This window comes from Pleurodeles waltl, chromosome 3_1, assembly GCF_031143425.1.
Source record: "Pleurodeles waltl isolate 20211129_DDA chromosome 3_1, aPleWal1.hap1.20221129, whole genome shotgun sequence".
NCBI lineage: Eukaryota > Metazoa > Chordata > Amphibia > Caudata > Salamandridae > Pleurodeles > Pleurodeles waltl.
In genome coordinates, this window is record NC_090440.1 from 73,792,859 (window position 1) to 73,818,015 (window position 25,157).

Consider the following 25,157-nt stretch of genomic DNA (forward strand, 5'->3'; position numbering starts at 1 on the left):
AGGCTGTGAGAATGAAGCCATATTATGTTCTCTTACAGCATGCTCGTCTTCACCATGCCTTCATGATGGAACATGCATCCCGGACAAGGCGAACGCCTACACTTGCGCCTGCCTCGCAGGGTACACGGGGAGAAACTGCGAAAACTGTGAGTATGCATCCTAAATGATCTGTGCTCATCCCTGTGAGATCTGAATTTATCTGTTTTATGGGTTGGGCGTTACAATACTCTATGAAAGGGAGTGTTTCCATGTTTCTGCAACTGATCTTGTAATGTAATGTGTGTAAAGCTTGATCTAAGGTGGACCACATTGCCTTGTAAATTGTCACATGGGGGCACAACGGCAAGTTAGTTCCACCTCTGGTACCTTGGTTTTTAGACTAGTATATTCCACTGAGCTCTAGCTGCTAGCTGTTTCTAAACTCTTAGCAGGAGGGAAAGTGTTTTTTTAGGTCAATAAGCTGTAAGGCGTAGGATCAATCAAATTTTAAACTGACTTTGCAAAATACTTTAAAAATACCCATAAATTGGACAGTGAGAGGCATGAATGTTAGGTGTATGTACGCTGTCACCAGTCAATCCCCAGTCTCCAGGAGGAATGTGGTTGTAGTCTGAGAGTCCCAGGTTGGCCCTTCAGGTGGCACTGCAACCAGACACTGCCTAAAGGGGATAAGAGAGCTGAAAGGTATCCCCTAGCAAAAGTGGAGGGAGCCTTAGATTTTGTGGCCGGGTCTGAGTGACAGGGTGCCAAGGACTTGTCTACAAGTAGAGGCACCATTCTAGATGCTTACCTTCTTCTGAGAAGACACATGAGTTAAGACCATGTTTCGGTACATCCCACTTGATTCTGAAGGTTTGGCATCTAGGTTTGTAAGTCCTTGAGTTTTCTGCTCTTCTGACTTTACCTTCCTTTCCATTTGACAATCTGGGCATTTCATTTTTCATGTCTTTCAGAATGTGAGGATCTCCCAAAATATTTATAGACAGAGCCTAGAGCTGTGTAGAGAAAAACATTATTATTTGGGTACTTAGCTTTAACATTTCTAGACATGTATCTAGGGACAGACAAACATGTACAGGTTAAAGGATGCTTTGCAAATGAGTGAGGAGCTCAAAGTGAGGAACGCCTGGGCCGATGGAGAAGGTATTGGTTTAGCTCCATATCTGGGTGCCTGGCCATCTGCAGTAAGAGTACACATATGACCTGAGTTGAATCAGCTGTTTGCTAAGATTAGAGGCAGTTTATTAGAAATTATGTCAGTGGGAGTTTGGCAGAGGCACTTACGACATCTTGTCTGAAACATTAGTGGGAGTGTTCCAGGCTTTGGCTGTTCCTATACCTCGCAAGTTATTACATCTCTAAGAAGGGTGAATTCAGGTGATCTCACTGAAGACAATTAGAAACTTAACATATCAGTCCCATGGTACACAGGCTAACCATGTTAGTACAGGACTAATTTTAAAAATTAGATGTCGCTTTATGCCGACTCGGACAATGCACCATTGTCTCCGGTGGAACCACATTGCCCCGGCCCACCATCACCTGCTCCCACCCCAACTGGCATTGCTTCTCATTGTCTTCGAGAAAGCTATTGATAAGTTGGACTGACCTACTTGGAGCATGTACTGACGCAAACTGGCTTTGAACCCCGTTTCCGAGGGTCCGTTCACACGCTCTATGCCAACCCCACCGCAGGAGTTCAGATTAATAGAGTGATCTCAGATTTCTTCCCATCAGGTGAGGGATGTGGCAAGGCTGCACCTTCTCCTCCTTCCTTTTCACGTTGGTGACTGAGCCACTCGCACGCCTGCTTTGTTGGGACGCCCTGGTGCGGGGATGGAGATGGGATGATGGGTATGAAGACAGCATCTAACTTTACGCAGATGACATCTTGCTCTATTTGGAGGAACCAGCGGCGAGAAGTCCTTGATGTCTTCAGATCCTTGACATCTTTGGGAAGGCTTCAGGCCTCCATGTTAACCCGTCCAAGTCAGTGCTGGGCCCCCTTGATTCAACCCGAGACACCTTTGATTGGAAGACGTATATCCCCATACATCACCTCAGCGTTCACTACTTAGGGATTTGGGTGGCGCTCCACCCAGAACACACCTGGTCCCTTAATCCTGGACCTCTGACAAAGGGAAGACCCATACTGTTAAATGTGATGGGTAGGATTGCGTTCTATAAAATGATGATTGTGCCCAGATTCCCTTACGTTTTTCGAAGCCTTCCAATTTTCTTACCTCGTCGTTTCTACAAGGAACTAGCTAGACAGGCATCCTGGTTCCTATGGCTTTATTCAAGGCCCCATCTGGCCTTCTAACACTGTCAACAGGCCCCCTATGAGGGTGGGTTGGGATGACTAATCTCCATCTTTACTACCTAGCGACACGTCTTCTGGTGATCAATGATTGACTTAATGGGGGATGGTCCGATCTCGCATACCAGCTCAAGGTGGCATCCATGGGGGTTCCCTGAGATAAGGGCTCTGCTCTATGCATTCCCGGTCTCTGCCACTATCCCCGTGGTGACTATATTGGTTCTCCTCACTTGGGGGGCTGCTCTCTGACATACAAAGTGGGACAGGCACATACAAGACCCCCATCTGGCATAGTACATGGCTGAGAGAGGTGACAAGACTGGAGGGGTTTTGGATAACTCAGTTGGGAGATGTGTGGTCCGGAACCCACATGAGTTTCAGGAGCTCCAGAATGACCACACCCTTATCTCCTCACAATTTTACAAATATTTACCAATGAGACACGCATGCCACATCCACATGGCAAACATTACCTCGTTCCCCGACTTCAGGCCACTATAGGCCAAAGTTCTTATGGAAGCACTGGGCAAGAGAGACATTACCCTTATTTACCTGACCCTCAATTCTTAAAGCCCCGGAACTCTAGATCCTCTTAGGACCCGCTGGGAGGGCTGGATGGGCCCCCTTGAAGATGATGACTGGTGGGATGCGATTATGGCCCCACGAGTTATCACAATTTTCTCCTGGTTGCTCATGATCCAGATAGATTACCTCTATTGTGCCTACCTCACTCTGGCCAGACTGCATCAAGCAGGCCTCTTCCCTAGCCCCACCTGCCCACGTTGTGCACACAATTTGGCTGACTTCTACCATGTGGTCTGGATGTGCCCTGTGATTCAAAGGTACTGGACTGCTGTGGCAAGGGAATTGACAGATGTGGGTTAGGAGGTGCCCCTTTCCCCTAGGGATTGTGGTGGTTAAGTGAGACAGAGCATCCCATTGGTGGAATCGTATTCCTCCCACGCTGGTGCAGTGGATGGGGGGGTCAACTTGTGTGCTCAATAGGAGAGGCCTGTTTATGAAGCCCAGGGATGACCATGTTTGGAGGAAACGGCTGGGACCGACAGAATGAACCTCCTGTCTCTCCACATTCTAGGTCCATATATCCTCTATGAGTACTTACCCAACTGTATATTACACGTATATATTGTGGTTTGCCAACTAAGTACCATGATGTATTGTTTGTGTGCCTCTTTCTGTGTGAAACCCAATAAACTCATTTATTGAAAAAAATAAAACAGTGACTGGAACAATTTGCCTTCTTACTCTGTTTACATTTTTTGCCTATAGTTTTAACTTTTCTGACAAACTCTACAATGCTGTCTTAACATCATGGAAATCTTTTTGGAAACAGAGTCAGATGGATTGAGATCTTTTCTTATCCCCACAGAATGTACTTAAACTTTTTGGGTCTTATTTGACACGAATCTCATATTCATAACACACATAACTAAGCTGTCCATTAATTGTTTCTTTATTCTTTGTATTCTTCCATAATCTGTTTCATTATCCTGCATATTCTGAGAAAAAATCTAAACTTCCTTTCAAAATCCTACAGGAAATGTGTGGTACAGGCATTGGTGATCTATGATCTGAACTACTATAATTGCCCCCTACTTGGGGCCTCCCTGCTGAAACACCTGTAACTCCTGTCATATCTCTTGATTGCAGCAGGTGGAACCTACCATAGGATCACATATATTGTCTCATTTAAAGTTGCTTGATTGGCTTCCTGTCAAAAAAAGATGTCTTTCAATGACCCTAGATTTGTGGCAAAAAGCTATCCATTGCCCATCTTCTGATGCTCACTACATGCAAAATAATTTCAGACAATATGTAAGCACACTAGTATGATGAGATCGCCTGAAGCCAATCTACTGTTCATTCCACTCTTCACCATGACCCGTTGTGGCTGCATACCTTCTCTGTGCTTACTGTAAAGGCATGTAATTCTCCATCGCTAGCGCTTAGAACCACGGACAATTTTCTCTCAGAAGCTTCTAAAACCCATCTCTTGTTCATTTCACAGTCATTCTAGAAACGTGTTTAATGGTATGCATTGTAGACAATGCCAGGACGCAAATCAAAGTAAACTTTTTTATAGATGGATGGAAAGATGTCTCCGTCTGAAGGCTGTTCTGAAAGAAGGTATCACAATTTTGGAGTTCTCCAAAGCTCTGCACACCCATGGGTGTTTTCCCATGGAGGGTGCAGACTTGGATCAGCACCAGGCCCCAGGGGTACGCACGAGGACACCAGTAGGCTTCCCTACAACTTGTTGTTAGTCACTTGAAGGTGCCTGCCATTGTACCCATACATGGATTAAGATGACCTGGATCCTCACGGTTAACACAGTGGAAGATCTGTGATGGAGGACAGTAGGTAGGGAGCACGTCTAAGCCACCACAGTAGGGCTATAACTTCCCCAGGCTGTCAAACTCCATTTGGGGACCTCTGAACAGACAGGGGCTACTGGGTCTCAACCATAGAGGTTGAAGTTATTTGCCACTGGTGTCCTGGCTCTGGCTCTGAATGGTGAGATCTCTGCACTTGACTATCATTGGCCTTCCTGAAGGGGAAGTAAGGAAGAGACAAAATACTAGGAGCCATATTTAAAAGCCTGTAGCGCCTCCTTGTGCCACATTAGTTTAATTTGTTTTCACTAATGTGGCCCAACGAGGCCAAAATCACCACACCAGATTTACAAAGGGGCAGAATGTATGCATTGCACCATTTTGTAACCCCTTGCGCCACATTATGCCTGCACCGGGGGGGGGGGATCAAAATGATGGCACAAAGAAATCTAAAAGATTTCTTTGCTTCATTTTTTGTGCATTTTTAACTCCTGCTCAGAGCAGGCATTAAAAGGTGGCATGCCATTGTTTTCAATGGGCCCCTATGTACTGTTCAGGGTTAGCGCCAAACTTTTGGTGCTAACCCTGAACTACATCAATAGCATCAGAAAATCTGCTGCTATTGGACCCTACCCTGCGCCATGGTGCACTAGTGGGGCACTAAGGGGTGCAAGGAAAGTGGCTCTGCACTAGGCTCAGCGCCACTTTTCTTAAATCTGCCTCTAGGTGCTGGACAGAACTGCAGTCCCACCCCTAGCATATACAAAATGGCAGTGCTCAGGAAGAATTAATCAGCAGCACTTTGCTAACAAGGTCCTCACAGAATTTCTAAAAGGAGCCATTTTCCATTCTTCATAACTGCAATGTCTGGGTCTCTACCCTCTAGCCATACGAATGCAACCCATACACTTCCATTGCTTAGGGAAGTTGCATCCATTCTCCAGCTTCTGCTATGATAAACCAGGGAACAAACAAAATGTATCCCACTGAGCCCAGATCTTAGCCTTTTTCCACATAGAGCCATACTACTATGCATCTGCTACACCCTTACCCCTTATATTTGACATACAGGTGCAATGTTATTGCAAGGTCTGGGTTTATATGAGAGCGTAACTTTACATGGAAGGGGTCAGTAGACCACACTCTCCCCTGATACAGAGAAAAAGGTGTGGTATAATAAAGCTTTGGTACGATGCCACCAGCGTTTCATGTGGCTTATCCAGGGAGTTACATAAAAACTACACAAGGATGCTTAGTGCAAGGCTACAGAACACTTTCTGGACTTTGTGGTATGTAAAGTGGACATCTCCCATATTAACCGAGGGGAAGTTTTGTGCCCATGAATATTTGGTTTCCTGGAGGACAGCCTATTTTTAAGATCTTGTGGACTCAATGTTCCCACCCTGTTTGCAACAAAAGGTGATGTTTCACACTCAGAACTTTGTGGTGAAGAGTGAGAGGGAGAAACAGAGGCCTTTACACATGTTAGTGCGCTTAATCCCCAAGTAGCAGTGTGTACATGGCTGGGGCTGAGTTTCATTTAATATGATCTGGGCCTTGTTTGAAGGGTGTGGATTCTCTTTATCTCATTGAAGGGACTCGAAATTACACCTTGGAGATTGATTATGCCCATAAGTTTCATTAACTGTTACAGCATATACAATATAAGCCTTATGATTATTGGTTTGAAAGTTTGTTAGTTCCTGTAGGCTTTCACATTATTGACTCAGGCCATACGTAGGCTGCACCAATCATGTGCTAGTTATCCCATCCTTGTTAAGTGTCAGGCTGTGCTGCCCATTGCTGCTGGTGTGATATGTCTTCATCCTACAGTTCCGGGTGGGCCTATAGTATTTGTCAAAGAAGGTAAATGCTGTAGTAGTCCTAGGGATGAGCACAGCAGTACCAGACTGATGAGGATGCTGTAGAAACACCTTGAGAGGTGATAAACTGAGTCGTTCACCAGTTGTCAGGAACTCCTCAAAGGGCATGCTATGATGCTGCACTACCGGTGATGGCTTTTGTTTTTCAAGGGCCATAAATAGTCTATAGGTTTGGTCACCCTGCAGGTTTTGCAGTGATATTTGTTAGATAAAGGCAATGTTCTGATTTTTCTGTGTACCAGAAAAAGAGGAAGGTGGGTTTTCTAAGTGGAAAGCATCATAATAAATTCAGCAGATAGTTAAAGCCATTCTAACCTGAAATGGTAGGCACCGGCGGCGGCTCCGAGCGCCGCCCCACCGCTCTGAGCATTGACAAAAGGAACAATAAAATGATAATAACATCATGTTATCATTTTATTTTTCATTGCGAGCCAGGTTAGGGCGGGGCTGGAGAGGGATGGAGGACGGCTGGAGGAGGAGTGGTACTTGCACCGTAAGTGCGCATGACACTCTGCATTTCTCCACCTGGCTGTATTGCACAGCCGGGTGGAGAACATGCACAGGCTCCCACTCCCCGTCTGCGCGCCGAAGCAGGCCACTCAGACCAATCGCGACGCAGCTGTAATGCTGGTGAAAGCAGCGTCATGATTGGCTTACGGGAGTCTGGGAGCCTGTGTGCTGCCGGACCGTGCTGCCAGGAAGAGGAAGATGGAGGAGAGGCGGCGGCCATTCTCAGGTAAGTGACTCTTATTTTATTTATTTTAGTCGAGTCCCCCCCTTCCCTGCCCTACCACTACCTTTACAAAGCGACTGCCACTGATAGGCACTGGTCGATGCAGAGGAACCAGAACTGGGCTGATATGTTCAGACTATCAGGCTCCGATGACAAGCTAAGCTGAAAAGTACATTTCTGACTTTAGAAGTGAAAGAGTGGATACTAAAAAACTCCAAAATGCACATTGCAACGCTGCAAGAACCAGCTTTAGCATTTTGTGTTATGGCTGTATTTCGTTTTTTCTCAATAGTGGAGATGACAAGTAAATTGCCTTTTAAGATGAATCAAATGTACAGGAAGCTCATGGCCTGAGATGTACTAAAGGTCTGCACAGTAGGAATCTCAGAAGTGATGTCCCTTGACCCAGAAAACTGTCTCCAGATGTGACATTACTTATGCCTCTTATCGCGGATCCACCATGGCCCACAAGTGACCTCCCTGTGGAACCTCAACCCACCATGCATGGTGCAGGAAGCAACATAGGTCATTACACTTCCTTTTGGATCAGAGGGTAGATATCAGAAGCTCGTAGCACAGTCTCTCTCAAAGCCCAGCCAAAGAAATGTTGCTGCACTAAATTAATATGGATGCAAATAAAATGAAATAGGACCGAACCCCACGACTTTCAATTAACAGCTTGTTAGCCATCAAGTGGAAGGTTTGTTCAAGACTTTCACTGATCCTTAAAGGATTGGAATGATCGTGAGGGATCCTCCCTGGGGAGGGGACTAGTTTCAAGCTTTAGATGGGTTTGTTTGATAACTTTATGACACGGGTGACAACTGCTTATAATTCTCTACCTAGCAAAGACCATAGGATGACTTGTCGCTCCTAGGAGCAGTGCACAGCTTCTGAATAAGTGGACCTTTATATCTCCTCATTTTTCCTCCTTCTATGCGGGATGCAGCACACATCGAAAGAGGAAAAAGCCTCCCAGGATTGTTTTTGTGCAGGAAGGTGCCCACTCCAATGCTGCCTACAATGCAGACACCCTTGCACCATGGCACATTTCTACCCTTTCCCTTTGACTTGCTGCACTGCCCTGCCTCAAAAGCCCATAAATATAGGTCCTAGTGTTACTTGATAACTCTCCTTTTGGCCTTCAGCTGTGCCAAATGCTCAGTCCGTAACGCTGAAGATCATGTGACGATGAATATCTGGATCTTCCTGTTGAATTGAATGTCATGAGACCTTCAATTAAAAACTCTATCCAAAAAGTGTGCATACAGTGGATTTGAGATCAGAAAGTTCTCAGCATCCAATGATGTTGGTTAAAGTTTATTTGAATTAAATGCCCTTTTTGCAAACTGCATCCTGGGATAGTGTTCAGTGCCATATAACAGTAAGGGGGTTAATACAACTTTGGAGGAGGTAGTAATCCGTCCCAAAAGTGACAGTAAAGTGACGGATATACCACCAGCCGTATTACGAGTTCCATAGAAAATAATGGACTCGTAATACGGCTGGTGGTATATCCATCACTTTTGGGACGGATTACCACCTCCTCCAAAGTTGTAATAACCCCCTAAATGTGGCTGTTAGCAGAACATGATGGAAATACATTAATTAATTGAGGAGTAAATGAGCAGTGCACCTGATATAATACATGGGCTTTCATTACGAGTGGCACTGTAATTCGTGTGATATTAATTGGTGTGATATTTATCACAACTTATAAAATCTGAGTTTATTGAGTGCAATAAATAACACCCAGTTTTGAGTTTGTGGGAAATTAAGGGGGTCATTCCAAGCTTGGCGGGCGGCGGGAGCCGCCCGCCAAGCGGGAACCGCCAGAAGACCGTACCGCGGTCAAAAGACCGCGGCGGTCATTCTGGGTTTCCCACTGGGCTGGCGGGTGACCGCCAAAAGGCCGCCCGCCAGCCCAGTGGGAAACACCCTTCTACGAGGAAGCCGGCTCCGAATGGAGCCGGCGGAGTGGAAGGTGTGCGACGGGTGCAGTAGCACACGTCGCGAATTTCAGTGTCTGCTAAGCAGACACTGAAATTCAAAGTGGGGCCCTCTTACAGGGGCCCCTGCAGTGCCCATGCCAATGCCAGGATGGCGGTGAGGGGGTCGGAATCCCCCATGGCGGCGCAGCAAGCTGCGCCGCCATGGGGGATTCCTCAGGGCAGCGGAAAACCGGCGGGACACCGCCGGTTTTCCGTTTCTGACCGCGGCCATACCGCCGCGGTCAGAATGCCCTTAGGAGCACCGCCAGCCTGTTGGCGGTGCTCCCGCCGACCCCGGCCCTGGCGGTCAAGGACCGCCGGGGTCGGAATCACCCCCTAAATGTTGCTTTTGGTGCTTACTGCACCAAAAACCTCTGTGTTCCCGACAATATCGGGCATTTCTCCCCGAATACATTTCTCCTGTTTTTACCTGCTGATATTTATCCCAAAGCTCATAATTGCTGTAAAAGCAATTACTGCACATATCCTAAAAAAACAAGCCATCGGTAATGAAGGCCAGGACTTCCTTATAGAGCAAGGGAACAGATAAGTGGACACATGCTTGTGACTAGTGCGGCTTACATGAAAGTACTCTAGCACACATGTGATGCGTCTGCCCTGGCCTCCTAGGACTGAGAAAAAAATACTAAGGGCCTGATTTACAAGAAAATGGCGCATCAGTATTGGTGCGTCACTTTCCTTTAGTCACCCTTGCCCCATTTAACGACACCATGTATGTGCCATATTTATAATACGGCGCACAATGGCAATTGTTAGAACAATAGCGTAAACATTTTTGATGCTATTGTGGCACTTTGCTACACTGATGTCAAAAATGTTGAGGCTAGTGTAGCAAAGTGCAAAGAGGCCCATTAATTTCAATGGGTGTGTCATTTTATCACATGCTCTGAGCAGGCGCTGAAAATGATGCCAAAAATCTACACGATTTCATTGGGCCATTGTTGTGGCCTCCTGATTCTGGAATGCCCCACTTCCATACATTATGCCTGACGCAGGCATAATGTGGTGTAAGGGCTAGCAAAGTGGTGCAATGCATGCATTGTGCCACTTTGTAAATATGGCACAGTGAAAATTGCCTCCTTCAGCCACATTAGCGTAAAACAAAATGACGCTAATGTGGCTTGTAAATCTGGCCCTAAGAATATATATTATTTTTATGCTATGGCATCCTTTCCACTAGTGATGCATTACTGTGTTCTTTTGGAGCTGCTTGGAATAGAGTCTGGCCTAATATAGTGAAACATTTAGAAAGATTTTTAATTGGTATACAGTATACATTATGAGAAATCCATTGTGGTGATTAACATAATGTTACTTTCTGCAGAGTGTTCCAATAATTCTTGTTTCATAACGATTTGCATAATTATGTCTGTATTTTTCTTGTGACTAACTTTGCAAAAAATAATTGGAAATTTTATATCTGTCATCACAAGTATACTCATTTTTTATTGGACTGAATTTTATATTATTTTTAATTTGATTACATGTTGTTATTTTATGCCAAATGTCACATGTACTGAAGTGCATATATGAGATACTTACAAGGCACCCCAAATCAGCCTACATAAATCTCGGTGTAAAACATGCATTTTTCACATCACCATGCAACACCAAATTTACACCAAAAAGTGTACATATATTTAAAAAAATAAAATCACCCACCACTGCTCCTCAAACAACATACAAAAGTTAAATACCCCCAAGCAAAGTAAACCAACTAATGCCTGAAATGCCTAATGCCTGAGACCAATTCCAACAATAAAGCAACACAGCGTATTAGTACTCGCTTCAACATCAACTTACTAGAAAAGCACCACTTAATAATTTTCGTCCGGCACAACCAACTAAACAAAAAACATACCAAATCAAGAGTAAAGTTCTAACATCCGATTTACTGTAGCAGGACTCCCGCACCAACATGCTTACTGCTAGTCTGTTACTCCAGTATAAAGAAAGGATAATGTAATCCACATGAAGACAAAATAAATGCCAAACCACGAACCAGATGCCCACAAACACACTCAACTCCAGGTCGCTATGGAACATAAATTCATTATGCACAAATATTACTTATGTCACCACAGATACGTAAACTCCTGCCGGGCTCGAATCAATCATAAAGCTCAGGCGCACAAACAAGCAGTTCCTCTTAACCAAACGCCTGGAGGGCATAACCCCTTAGAAATCCCATGACCACTCCACACAACTGCAACCGCTATCGTGGAACAGAATAGCTTTCATCAAACCTATTGAATTCCTGATCGGTCCTAACATTCCATAGAAAAAATGGGCAATGATATGATGCATTTAAACATCAAATGGAATTCACATCTTAATAACCATAAGCATACAGTCATAACTACCTCGGTGGTCAAATAGTCCCTCTTAACTAAATGCTTGGAATCAGATCTAATCAGGATAGACCATCTAACAAATTCCTGATCGGTGCAAAACATTCTCTACAATGGCCAACAATGTGATACTCAAATCAAACCTGTATCAGCCAGAGGCCTATCAAACATCAAAGTAAATGTGGATCCTATTACACTCAGCTATGCAGTCATAGCTACCTCATTGGTTAAATAGTCCAAGTCCTAATACAGAGACCTTTGTATGGGGCCCCATAAAGGATCGCATCACAGGAGCTCATAAATATTAGATCTCATTCAAGAAAGCAAACTAAGAGTAAGTAAGCCAGATTCACCACATTCAATCTATGCAACCCTCATAACCACACAGCCAAAAGGTATCCAACCAAGGAAGAAGAAGAATAGCAACACATCCCTAAACTCATATACCATCATGATTACAGTCATACACTACACCAACACCTGCCGTTCCACCTGTTGATTTAATCCTTCCCTCACAGTATTGGCCATCCTAATCCATCTGTTTTTGCGCATTGCAAGCAGGCGATCCACATCATGTCTGCGTTTTGGGCATTTCTACTTCTAACACAAACCGTTCCATGGCATTCAGTGCATGAGACATTTTCAAATAGTGTTCAACAAGGGGAACATTCTGTACTTTGCATTGAATTCACAACTGATGTTGCGTAGTACGTTTCCTTACCTCCTGGGTAGTTTTTCCAATGTAAAATTATGTACGTGGACATTTAATACAATACACCACATTTTTAGAACTACAATTAGAATGGTGTTTGATAGTCCAGTTAACATCATTAATCTTATATGCTTTCACTACTTCAGTTGTACCACATGCATTGCAATTATCACATGGGTAATACCCAATAACGGGTTCCAAACCCCATAACTGGTGCAGTGAAACTGGTTCAGGATCACTGTAGGCTCGGACCAGTCGATCCCTTGAATTCTTGCCTCTTTTAAAAGCAAATAAGGGTCTGTCATGATAAATCTGACCTGTACTTAGCTAGTGCCAATTTTTGAGGATAATTTGTTTGATCATATTAGACTCTGTACCAAAGGTTGTTACACGTGTGACCTTAGACTGAACTTGTTTCTCCTTAACTTAGGTGATACTGGCACAATTTTTGATAAAGTCAGTAGCCACATTATGGGGATATGGTCTCATATGTAATATTGTGGCAATGACTGCTAAAGCCTAGGTTTGGGGAATGTTGGTGTAAAGACTTTCCATGTCCATAGCAACCAAAATATTGTTTAAAGGATCAAACTCCAATCCATCTATTTTCGTAATGACTGCCAAGCTATCTTGGGTATAAGATGTTGTAGGTGTGACAAATGGTTTAATGAAAAAAATCCACATATTCAGCTAGAGGTTGTAGAACAGATTGGAAACCCACCACAATAGGTCTTCCAGTGACAACGGCACTGGAAAAGTTAGAACAGCCAGGTTTTTAGTAACTTTTCAAATTGAGGAAGTTCCAGACAAGAATGGACACGGAGAGGAAGTCTGTTCCAATGGGTCGGGATAGGAAAAAGAGAGACCCCCCCCCCAAGTCTCATCGTACAAATCCAGGAGATCTTTAGGAATACAGAATTGGAAGATCTGAGTGAGCATGAAGGCTGATAATATTGAAGTCTAGAATGAAGATAGGTGGGTAGTGAATGCCAAAGGGCCTTGTGCACAAGGAAACATGGCTTAAAGATGATTTGTTTTCTAATGGGCAACCAATGGCAGGATTTCAGGCTGGGGATGGAAGGAGACCGAGAGGGGAGGTTGCAGATCAGGCGTGCTGCTCTATTTTGCACCACCTGCAGTTTGGACAACAATGTGTCACTGGCTTTCGCCAGTAAAGTGTTGCCATAATCAAGGCAACTTGTGATTTGTGCCTTGACCAGGGTCATTCTGGATGTGGAGGGAAGCCAAGGAAAACTCTTTTTAGGAGTTGCAGCGTGGACAAACTAGAGCCATAAATAGTGTTGACCTGCTCTTCCATGGAAAGGTTTTGATCAAGCTTGAAAACCACATTCTTTTACCACTGGTTGGGGCAGCATCTAGTTCAGTGGGCCACCAGTCACTCGACCAAAACTGCTGAGCTTTGCCAAAGAGCACAATCTCAGTTTTACCACTGATCAGTTACAGGCAGATCTTGTCTACTCCATCCTGGAGTGCCCCCTAGCCTCCCAGGGGCACATGCCATTTTAGCACATCTCCTAAACTCCCTGCAGACCTGGTCACCTCTGCACTGCATTAGCAGCCAATGTACTTCCAATAACAGTAATGTGACAACAATTAACAAAAGCTGGCATGTCTCTTGTGCGCCTGTGAAATGTCTTCATTGAGAAGCCAAGTATGATGTTTAGAAACTTTCTAGCTCTTTGCTTTGAAATCCAGCTGCTCCTTAAGGAAACAAACACACATTTTTCCTCTCAGCAAATTACTACAAACAGTTCCAGTAAAAGGGTCTAAGCAAAAATAGCATTTAAAGAGTCACCTGTATGTTTAATTGTTGAGGTGGCAATTAGTGATGCTACCATAAAGGACAGTGTCATCACACCTCAGTTGTAATTAGATGCTAATGTACATGATGTACTTTTATTACAGGTGAGCAGTGATAATATAACTAGAATAAGAACATTATATGCAGGGTTATACAGTGATGATAGGCGTCCTTGCATTATCTGTTTATTAAAACTATTTTGGGTCTGCCTATCATGGTCAGGGGCACTCGGATTGAGCTGAATTTCGAAGAGTATGTCTGAAAATGTGGGCTGTTCAAAATGAGGATGAACTTTATGGAGTTGGCAGCACGGCTCAGACTCTGGGGTGTGGGTAAAGGGGTGTGCACCTACGACACCACAGCTCTGGGGTGTGAGTAAAGGGGTGTGCACCTATGACACCACAGCTCTGGGGTGTGAGTAAAGGGGTGTGCACCTACGACACCACAGCTCTGGGGTGTGGGTAAAAGGGTGTGCACCTACGACACCACAGCTCTGGGGTGTGAGTAAAGGGGTGTGCGCCTACGACACCACAGCTCTGGGGTGTGGTTAAAGGGGTGTTCACCTACGACACCACAGCTCTGGGGTGTGGGTAAAGGGATGTGCGCCTATGACACCACAGCTCTGGGGTGTGGGTAAAGGGGTGTGCACCTATGACACCACAGCTCTGGGCTGTGGTTAAAGGGGTGTGCGCCTAAGACACCACAGCTCTGGGGTGTGGGTAAAGCGGTGTGCACCTACGACAGCACAGCTCTGGGCTGTGGTTAAAGGGGTGTGCGCCTACGACACCACAGCTCTGGGGTGTGGGTAAAGCGGTGTGCACCTATGACACCACAGCTCTGGGGTGTGGGTAAAGGGGTGTGCGCCTATGACACCACAGCTCTGGGGTGTGGGTAAAGGGGTGTGCACCTACCACACCAAGGCTCTGGGGTTTGGGTAAAGGGGTGGGTGCCTACGACATCACAGCTCTGGGGTGTGCATAAAGGGGTGTGCACCTACGACACCACAGCTCTGTGGTGTGGGTAAAGGGGTGTGCGCCTACGACACCACAGCTCTGGGGTGAGGGTAAAGGGGTGTGCACCTATGACGCCACAGCTCTGGAGTGTGGGCAAAGGGGTGTGCGCCTATGACACCACAGCTCTGGAATGTGGTTAAACGGGTGGGCACCTACGACAACACAGCTCTGGGGTGTGGGTAAAGGGGTGTGCACCTATGACACCACAGCTCTGGGATATGGTTAAAGGGCTGTGCACCTACGACACCACAGCTCTGGGATGTGGGTAAAGGGGTGTGCACCTACGACACCACAACTCTGGGGTGTGGGTGAAGCGGTGTGCACCTACGACAGCACAGCTCTGGGATGTGGTTAAAGGGGTGTGCACCTACGACACCACAGCTCTGGGGTGTGAGTAAAGGGGTGTGCACCTACGAGACCACAGCTCTGGGGTGTGGGTAAAGCGGTGTGCACCTACGACACCACAGCTCTGGGATGTGGTTAAAGGGGTGTGCACCTATGACACCACAGCTCTGGGATGTGGTTAAAGGGGTGTGCACCTACGACACCACAGCTCTGGAGTGTGGGCAAAGGGGTGTGCGCCTACGACACGACAGCTCTGGGAAGTGGTTAAAGGGGTGTTCACCTACGACACCACAGCTCTGGGATGTCGGGTGGGCACCTACGACACCACAGCTCTGGGGTGTGGGTAAAGGGGTGTGCACCTATGACACCACAGCTCTGGGATGTGGTTAAAGGGGTGTGCACCTACAACACCTCAACTCTGGGGTGTGGGTAAAGCGGTGTGCACCTACGACACCACGGCTCTGGGATGTGGTTAAAGGGGTGTGCACCTACGACACCACAGCTCTGGGGTGTGAGTAAAGGGGTGTGCACCTACGACACCACAGCTCTGGGATGTGGTTAAAGGGGTGTGCACCTACGACACCACAGCTCTGGGATGTGGTTAAAGGGGTGTGCACCTACTACACCACAGCTCTGGAGTGTGGGCAAAGGGGTGTGCACCTACAACACCACAGCTCTGGGATGTGGTTAAAGGGGTGTGCACCTACGACACCACAGCTCTGGGATGTGGTTAAAGGGGTGTGCACCTATGACACCAGAGCTCTGGGGTGTGGGTAAAGGGGTGTGCACCTACGACACCACAGCTCTGTGATATGGTTAAAGGGGTGTGCACCTACGACACAACTAACAGCTCTGGGGTGTGGTTAAAGGGGTGTGCACCTACGACACCACAGCTCTGGGATGTGGTTAAAGGGGTGTGCACCTACGACACCACAGCTCTGGGATGTGGTTAAAGGGGTGTGCACCTACAACACCACAGCTCTGGGATGTGGTTAAAGGGGTGTGCACCTACAACACCACAGCTCTGGGGTGTGGGTAAAGCGGTGTGCACCTACGACACCACAGCTCTGGGATGTGGTTAATGGGGTGTGCACCTACGACACCACAGCTCTGGGATGTGGTTTAAGGGGTGTGCACCTACGACACCACAGCTCTGGGGTGTGGGTAAAGGGGTGTGCACCTACTAAACCACTGCTCTGGAGTGTGGGAAAGGGGTGTGTGCCTACGACACCACAGCTCTGGGATATGGTTAAAGGGGTGTGCACCTATGACACCAGAGCTCTGGGGTGTGGGTAAAGGGGTGTGCACCTACGACACCACAGCTCTGGGGTGTGGGTAAAGCGGTGTGCACCTACGACACCACAGCTCTGGGATATAGTTAAAGGGGTGTGCACCTACGACACCACAGCTCTGGGGTGTGGGTAAAGGGGTGCGCACCTACTACACCACAGCTCTGGAGTGTGGGAAAGGGGTGTGTGCCTACGACACCACAGCTCTGGGATATGGTTAAAGAGGTGTGCACCTATGACACCAGAGCTCTGGGGTGTGGGTAAAGGGGTGTGCACCTACGACACCACAGCTCTGGGGTGTGGGCAAAGCGGTGTGCACCTACGACACCACAGCTCTGGGGTGTGGTTAAAGGGGTGTGCACCTACGACACCACAGCTCTGGGGTGTGGTTAAAGGGGTGTGCACCTATGACACCACAGCTCTGGGGTGGGGGTAAAGCGGTGTGCACCTACGACACCACAGCTCTGGGATATGGTTAAAGGGGTGTGCACCTACGACACCACAGCTCTGGGGTGTGGGTAAAGGGGTGTGCACCTACGACACCACAGCTCTGGGATGTGGTTAAAGGGGTGTGCACCTATGACACCAGAGCTCTGGGGTGTGGGTAAAGGGGTGTGCACCTACGACACCACAGCTCTGTGATATGGTTAAAGGGGTGTGCACCTACGACACAACTAACAGCTCTGGGGTGTGGTTAAAGGGGTGTGCACCTACGACACCACAGCTCTGGGATGTGGTTAAAGGGGTGTGCACCTACGACACCACAGCTCTGGGATGTGGTTAAAGGGGTGTGCACCTACAACACCACAGCTCTGGGATGTGGTTAAAGGGGTGTGCACCTACAACACCACAGCTCTGGGGTGTGGGTAAAGCGGTGTGCACCTACGACACCACAGCTCTGGGATGTGGTTAATGGGGTGTGCACCTACGACACCACAGCTCTGGGATGTGGTTTAAGGGGTGTGCACCTACGACACCACAGCTCTGGGGTGTGGGTAAAGGGGTGTGCACCTACTAAACCACTGCTCTGGAGTGTGGGAAAGGGGTGTGTGCCTACGACACCACAGCTCTGGGATATGGTTAAAGGGGTGTGCACCTATGACACCAGAGCTCTGGGGTGTGGGTAAAGGGGTGTGCACCTACGACACCACAGCTCTGGGGTGTGGGTAAAGCGGTGTGCACCTACGACACCACAGCTCTGGGATATAGTTAAAGGGGTGTGCACCTACGACACCACAGCTCTGGGGTGTGGGTAAAGGGGTGCGCACCTACTACACCACAGCTCTGGAGTGTGGGAAAGGGGTGTGTGCCTACGACACCACAGCTCTGGGATATGGTTAAAGAGGTGTGCACCTATGACACCAGAGCTCTGGGGTGTGGGTAAAGGGGTGTGCACCTACGACACCACAGCTCTGGGGTGTGGGCAAAGCGGTGTGCACCTACGACACCACAGCTCTGGGGTGTGGTTAAAGGGGTGTGCACCTACGACACCACAGCTCTGGGGTGTGGTTAAAGGGGTGTGCACCTATGACACCACAGCTCTGGGGTGGGGGTAAAGTGGTGTGCACCTACGACACCACAGCTCTGGGATATGGTTAAAGGGGTGTGCACCTACGACACCACAGCTCTGGGGTGTGGGTAAAGGGGTGTGCACCTACGACACCACAGCTCTGGGGTGTGGGTAAAGGGGTGTGCGCCTACGGCACCACAGCTCTGGGATGTGGTTCAAGGGGTGTGCACCTACGACACCACAGCTCTGGGATGTGGTTAAAGGGGTGTGCACCTACGTGCACCTACGACACCACAGCTCTGGGGTGTGGGTAAAGGGGTGTGCACCTACTACACCACAGCTCTGGAGTGTGGGCAAAGGGGTGTGCGCCGACACCACAGCTCTGGGATGTGGTTAAAGGGGTGTGCACCTACGTGCATCTACGACACAACAGCTCTGGGGTGTGGGTAAAGGGGTGTGCACCTACTACACCACAGCTCTGGAGTGTGGGCAAAGGGGCGTGCGCCTACGACACCACAGCTCTGAGATGTGGTTAAAGGGGTGTGCACCTACGACACAACAGCTCTGGGGTGTGGGTAAAGGAGTGTGCACCTATGACACCACAGCTCTGGAGTGTGGGCAAAGGGGTGTGCGCCTACGACACCACAGCTCTGGGATATGGTTAAAGGGGTGTGCACCTATGACACCACAGCTCTGGGGTGTGGGTAAAGGGGTGCGCACCTACTACACCACAGCTCGGGAGTGTGGGCAAAGGGGTGTGTGCCTACGACACCACTGCTCTGGGATATGATTAAAGGGGTGTGCACCTATGACACCACAGCTCTGGGGTGTGGGTAAAGCGGTGTGCACCTACGACACCACAGCTCTGGGGTGTGGGTAAAGCGGTGTGCACCTACGACACCACAGCTCTGGGATGTGGTTAAAGGGGTGTGCACCTACGACACCAAAGCTCTGGGGTGGGGGTAAAGCGGTGTGCACCTACGACACCACAGCTCTGGGATGTGGTTAAAGGGGTGTGCACCTACGACACCACAGCTCTGGGGTGGGGGTAAAGCGGTGTGCACCTACGACACCACAGCTCTGGGATATGGTTAAAGGGGTGTGCACCTACGACACCACAGCTCTGGGGTGTGGGTAAAGGGGTGGGCACCTACGACACCACAGCCCTGGGGTGTGGGTAAAGGGGTGGGCACCGACGACACCACAGCAGAACCTGTGGTACAAGGATTTTCATCAACCCACACAAAAGGCCATTTTGCCACTTAGGGATTCCCATCTTCTAACAATTGGGCAATATTTGAACTCATGAGCTACGATCTGCCCCTCTCCCTCTCCACCTTTACCTGATACTGCCAACAAACAGTGGTGCCCCGTGGAGGCAGCGCCGTTCCGAAGGCAAAACCCTTACCACCCCATGCTAGAAGTGATGTCACAAGACTCTGGGCCCGGGACAACAACAACATTTAGAGCACGCAAGGAACCCATTACGAAAGTGTGTGTCCTGCCAAGGCTGTGAGGCAAGCGTGTTGCAGAAGACCCTTGTCTATCAGTTATTAGCACACTTCAGTTTAACAGTGGAAGTGTGTTTTGTTCAGTTCATATTAACTCTAATCTGTGTTTGTTGACGGCTCAGTTCATTCACTTCAGCTTTCGAAATCTGCAAGCATTCCTCTTGGATGAGTATTGGGTCATACTCGGCACCCAGGAGTCTGAAGGGATAGAATGAGTGCTGGGTCTGGCTCTAAGCACAAGAGTGTGAAGGGATAGGATGAGTGCTGGGTCTGGCTCTAAACACAAGAGTGTGAAGGGATAGAATGAGTGCTGGGTCTGGCTCTAAACACAAGAGTGTGAAGGGACAGGATGAGTGCTGGGTCTGGCTCAGCACAGAAGAGTGTGAAGGGACGGGATGAGTGCTGGGTCCCGCTCAGCACACAAGAGTGTGAAGGGATAGGATGAGTGCTGTGTCTAGCTCTAAACACAAGTGTGAAGGGACAGGATGAGTGCTAGGTCTGGCTCTAAACACAAGAGTGTGAAGGGACAGGATGAGTGCTGTGTCTGGCTTAGCACACAAGAGTGTGAAGGGATAGGATGAGTGCTGTGTCTGGCTTTAAACACAAGAGTGTGAAGGGACAGGATGAGTACTGGGTCTAGCTCAGCACACAAGAGTGTGAAGGGATAGAATGAGTGCTGGGTCTGGCTCTAAACACAAGAGTGTGAATGGACAGGATGAGTGATGGGTCTGGCTCTAAACACAAGAGTGTGAAGGGATAGGATGAGTACTGGGTCTAGCTCAGCACACAAGAGTGCGAAGGGATAGGATGAATGATAGGACTGGCTCAGCACACAAGAGTGTGAAGGGATAGGATGAGTGCTGGGTCAGGCTCTAAACACAAGACTGTGAAGGGACAGAATGTGTGCTGGGTCTGGCTCAGCACAGAAGAGTGTGAAGGGATGGGATGAATGGTGGGTGTGGCTCAGCACACAAGAGTGTGAAGGGATTGGATGAGTGCTGTGTCTAGCTCTAAACACAAGAGTGTGAAGGGATAGAATGAGTGCTGGGTCTAGCTCAGCACACACAAGTGTGAAGGGACAGGATGAGTGCTGGGTCTGGCTCTAAACACAAGAGTGTGAAGGGACAGGGTGAGTACTACATCTAGCTCAGCACACAAGAGTGTGAAGGGACAGGGTGAGTACTACGTCTAGCTCAGCACACAAAAGTGTGAATGGATAGGATGAGTGCTGGGTCTGGCTCTAAACACAAGAGTGTGAATGGATAGGATCAATGCGGCATCTGGCTCAGCACACAAGAGTGTGAAGGGACAGGATGAGTGCTGTGTCTGGCTCAGCACACAAGAGTGTGAAGGGATAGGATGAGTGCTGGGTCTGGCTCTAAACACAAGAGTGTGAAGGGATAGGATGAGTACTGGGTCGGAGTCAGCACCCAAGAGTGTGAAGGGATAGAATGAGTGGTGTGTCTGGCTCAGCACACAAGAGTGTGAAGGGATAGGATGAGTGCTGGGTTTGGCTCTAAACACAAGAGTGTGAAGGGATAGGATGAGTACTGGGTCGGACTCAGCACCCAAGAAAGTGAAGGGATAGAATGAGTGCTGGGTCTAGCTCATCACATGAAAAGGGATATAATGAGTGATGGGTCTGGCTCTCAACACAAGAGTGTGAAGAAATAGGATGAGTACTGGGTCTAGCTCAGCACACAAGAGTGTGAAGGGATAGGATGAATGATAGGACTGGCTCAGCACACAAGAGTGGGAAGGGATAGAATGAGTGCTGGGTCTGGCTCTAAACACAAGACTGTGAAGGGACAGAGTGAGTGCTAGGTCTGGCTCAGCACACAAGAGTGTGAAGGGACAGGATGAGTGCTGGGTCCCGCTCAGCACACAAGAGTGTGAAGGGATAGGATGAATAGTGGGTGTGGCTCAGCACACAAGAGTGTGAAGGGATAGGATGAGTGCTGGGTCTGGCTCTAAACACAAGAGTGTGAATGGACAGGATCAATGCGGCATCTGGATCAGCACACAAGAGTGTGAAGGGACAGGATGAGTGCTGGGTCTGGCTCAGCACACAAGAGTGTGAAGGGACAGGGTGAGTACTACGTCTAGCTCAGCACACAAAAGTGTGAATGGATAGGATGAGTGCTGGGTCTGGCTCTAAACACAAGAGTGTGAATGGACAGGATCAATGCGGCATCTGGCTCAGCACACAAGAGTGTGAAGGGACAGGATGAGTGCTGTGTCTGGCTCAGCACACAAGAGTGTGAAGGGATAGGATGAGTGCTGGGTCTGGCTTAACACATGAAAAGGGATAGAATGAGTACTGGGTCTGGCTCTCAACACAAGAGTGTGAAGAAATAGGATGAGTACTGTGTCTGGCTCTAAACACAAGAGTGTGAAAGGACAGGATCAATGTGGCATCTGGCTCAGCACACAAGAGTGTGAAGGGATAGGATGAGTACTGGGTCGGACTCAGCACCCAAGAGTGTGAAGGGATAGAATGAGTGCTGGGTCTAGCTTAGCACATGAAAAGGGATAGAATGAGTGCTGGGTTTGGCTCTCAACACAAGAGTGTGAAGAAATAGGATGAGTACTGTGTCTGGCTCTAAACACAAGAGTGTGAAGAAATAGGCTGGGTACTGGGTCTCGCTCAGCACACAAAAGTGTGAAGGTATAGGATGAGTGCTGGGTCTGGCTCTAAACACAAGAGTGTGAAGGGATAGGATGAGTACTGGGGCGGACTCCGCACCCAAGAGTGTGAAGGGATAGAATGAGTGCTGGGTCTAGCTCAGTGCATACGAGTGTGGAGGGATAGGATGAATGCTAGTTCTGGCTCAACACACAAGAGTGTGAAAGGTAGAATGAGTGATGGCTGTGGCTCAACACATGAGTGTGGAGGGATAGGATAAGTGCTGGGTCAGACTCGGTACACACCAGGTTTTTGGGTTCTTGCGAAAGATGGTGAAGGAAATGCAGCTTCTCTGGGACTGGCGGAGGGTATTCCACAGCTTAGGGCCCAAGTGGGAAAAGGAGTGACAACCCATCTGAGCATGTTTGACTCTGGAGGTTGTGTAGAGGGCGCGATTGCTCGACCGTAGCGCACAGGAGGGTTGGTAAAAAGCCACTAATAGTTGTAGGTACAGCTCACCAGTGCACAATCTGGCTTTATGCATAAAGCATAATGCTTTAACGTGGATCCACTTGTCTATTGCGAGCTAATGAAGGTTGAAGTGGAGACGACACAGATTCACTTCTCGGTAATCAGAACAGAAGCCTGAGGACAGACTTCTGTAGCACTTGAAAGCATCCTACAGAGCTCTTATCTGCCACAAGGTACAAAATATTACCATAGTCCATATTCCAAACTTGATAAAGTCAAGGCCTGGATAACTGTCCTTTCGGCCCGAGAAAGAGAGTGTCCAAATAATCCTTTTAAGCCACTTCAGAGCGACAAAACAATTTGAGGCTACTTTAGCCACCTGTGGTTTCATTGACAGGTTGGAATCCAGCCAGAGGCCTATGTTCTTTACCTTGTGGGCTGGTTCAAGAAGAACCCCTGAAGTCTCCAGCCAGTGCTGAGGTCCCCAACTTAGGGGATTCTAGCCCAACACCATTAACTCGGTCTTGTGCCATTTCATTCAAGCAAGCTTTATTCGGTCTGAATAACCATCAAAGCAATAACTTACAACAATAAAATCATGATCTATACATAATAAATATATAACAACAAATTTAAAAAGTAGGTAATAAGAATAAGATAAAAATACTGTAAAATGAGGGATCTGCGAGTATACAAAAAGGAAAAACAATTAAAATAAATCTTCACATATATATCCCGTCCTATAAGTAAGGGGGAAGTGTCAAAGATCCTATTGTTGGCTACTTTTAACTTCCTCATCGATAATTTATAAGAAATTCAATGAATAAAACAATTGGGTAGAGTAAGGTAAAATCAGAAATCAATTAATATGAAATCACTATAATCCTTTTTTTAAAAATATGTACGTATATGCCAAGCGGACGCAAGGAACTTGCTGACCGCACAAGTTAGAAGAGAGGAGCAATCTCTCAACATCAGCCTGAGGGCATCTCTACAAGTTCTCAACCCCATGTTTCTACAAACGGGACGAAGCCATTTCCGCCGGGCAATGCCATAGACAGGACAAATAAATATAAAGTGCACTACAGTTTCCACAGAACCATTACAGCAGGGGCATTTATCGGATAACAGGGTGGAGCTCCATGAACTAGAAAAGGACTTCAGAGGGAGGCATCCATACCTAAATCGAGCATACAAACTCTTACTTAGTTGATCGGTAATTAAGTCCAGAAAGGGTTCGAAGTGGGGAAACCACTTATAATCGAGGAAAAGAGACGTCAGCCTACCATGTGAAGTACAGAGCAGATATTTTTCCCTAACATGGGACCAATAAGCAGATTTCAGGTGGTCCTTGTGAGCCCTCCTTAAATTATTGGGCTGGCTCCAAAAGTGACTGAGTCCCAAGGTATGAAACCATTCTGAAATGTGCTTGAACCAGGGGATAGAAAGTATGTTTGGTCTATCCAATAAGTCTTGCAAAGATTCCTTGTATGTGACTAGTTCAGGGATAGTCCAAATACGAACCCAAAAAATTAAAGGCCTTAAAGCTATTACATCAGAAATGCGAGGGAACCCTAGATCCAAGAACACTGGAACCAGGGGCGTACTACGAGGACATGCCAAGAGTGATCTTGCAAAATTATTTTCCCCCACAGATAACTTGCTAGATTTAGAGCAACCCCAGACCTCAGCGCCATAGACTGCGGCGCTCTGAGCCTTGGCTAGATAAATTTTAATAGCTGGGGAAACAACTTTCTCAATATTGGACATTTGAAAACGCAAAATTGCCCCTGACCTATGTGCTAGGAGGGCTGAGCTTTTCCCTACCTGGGCCTGCCAGTTCATATCATTGCTGATTCTCACCCCTAAATAATCAATAGAGCATACCTTGCTCAAGGGAACCTCATTATACAGAATGTTACATTGTTTTGAGCTACCAGGACCAAAGATCATAAGTTTTGTTTTACTAGAGTTAAGTTCCAATCCATGATCTGCACAAAACACACTAAACCTATCCAGGAGGGCCTGTAGGCCCATAGGTGTTTTGGAGATCAAGAGGGAGTCGTCAGCAAATTAAAGAATTGGAACTTTTGAATTATTCAAGGAAGGGGCATCGTTTTGACAGTCAGTTACAACTTGCACTACTTCATTAATAAACAACGAGAAGAGAGTAGGTGCCAGGACACAGCCCTGACGTACTCCCTG

General features: G+C 47.5%; 1 protein-coding gene and 1 long non-coding RNA gene across 4 annotated transcripts in view; one reads left to right on the top strand and one right to left on the bottom strand.

Moving 5' to 3' along the window:
* LOC138283768 (uncharacterized) overlaps nucleotides 1-25,157 on the bottom strand; it is a 337,826-nt gene that overhangs the window by 63,449 nt on the left and 249,220 nt on the right. The gene's annotated exons all lie outside the window — the stretch shown is intronic.
* Nucleotides 1-25,157, top strand: part of PAMR1 (peptidase domain containing associated with muscle regeneration 1) — a 184,451-nt gene that overhangs the window by 53,658 nt on the left and 105,636 nt on the right. For all 3 annotated transcript variants that reach the window (XM_069221835.1, XM_069221833.1, XM_069221834.1), the window contains exon 6: nucleotides 39-146. In XM_069221835.1, coding sequence (XP_069077936.1) covers nucleotides 39-146 — 108 coding nt within the window. The remainder of the gene's footprint in view (nucleotides 1-38; nucleotides 147-25,157) is intronic.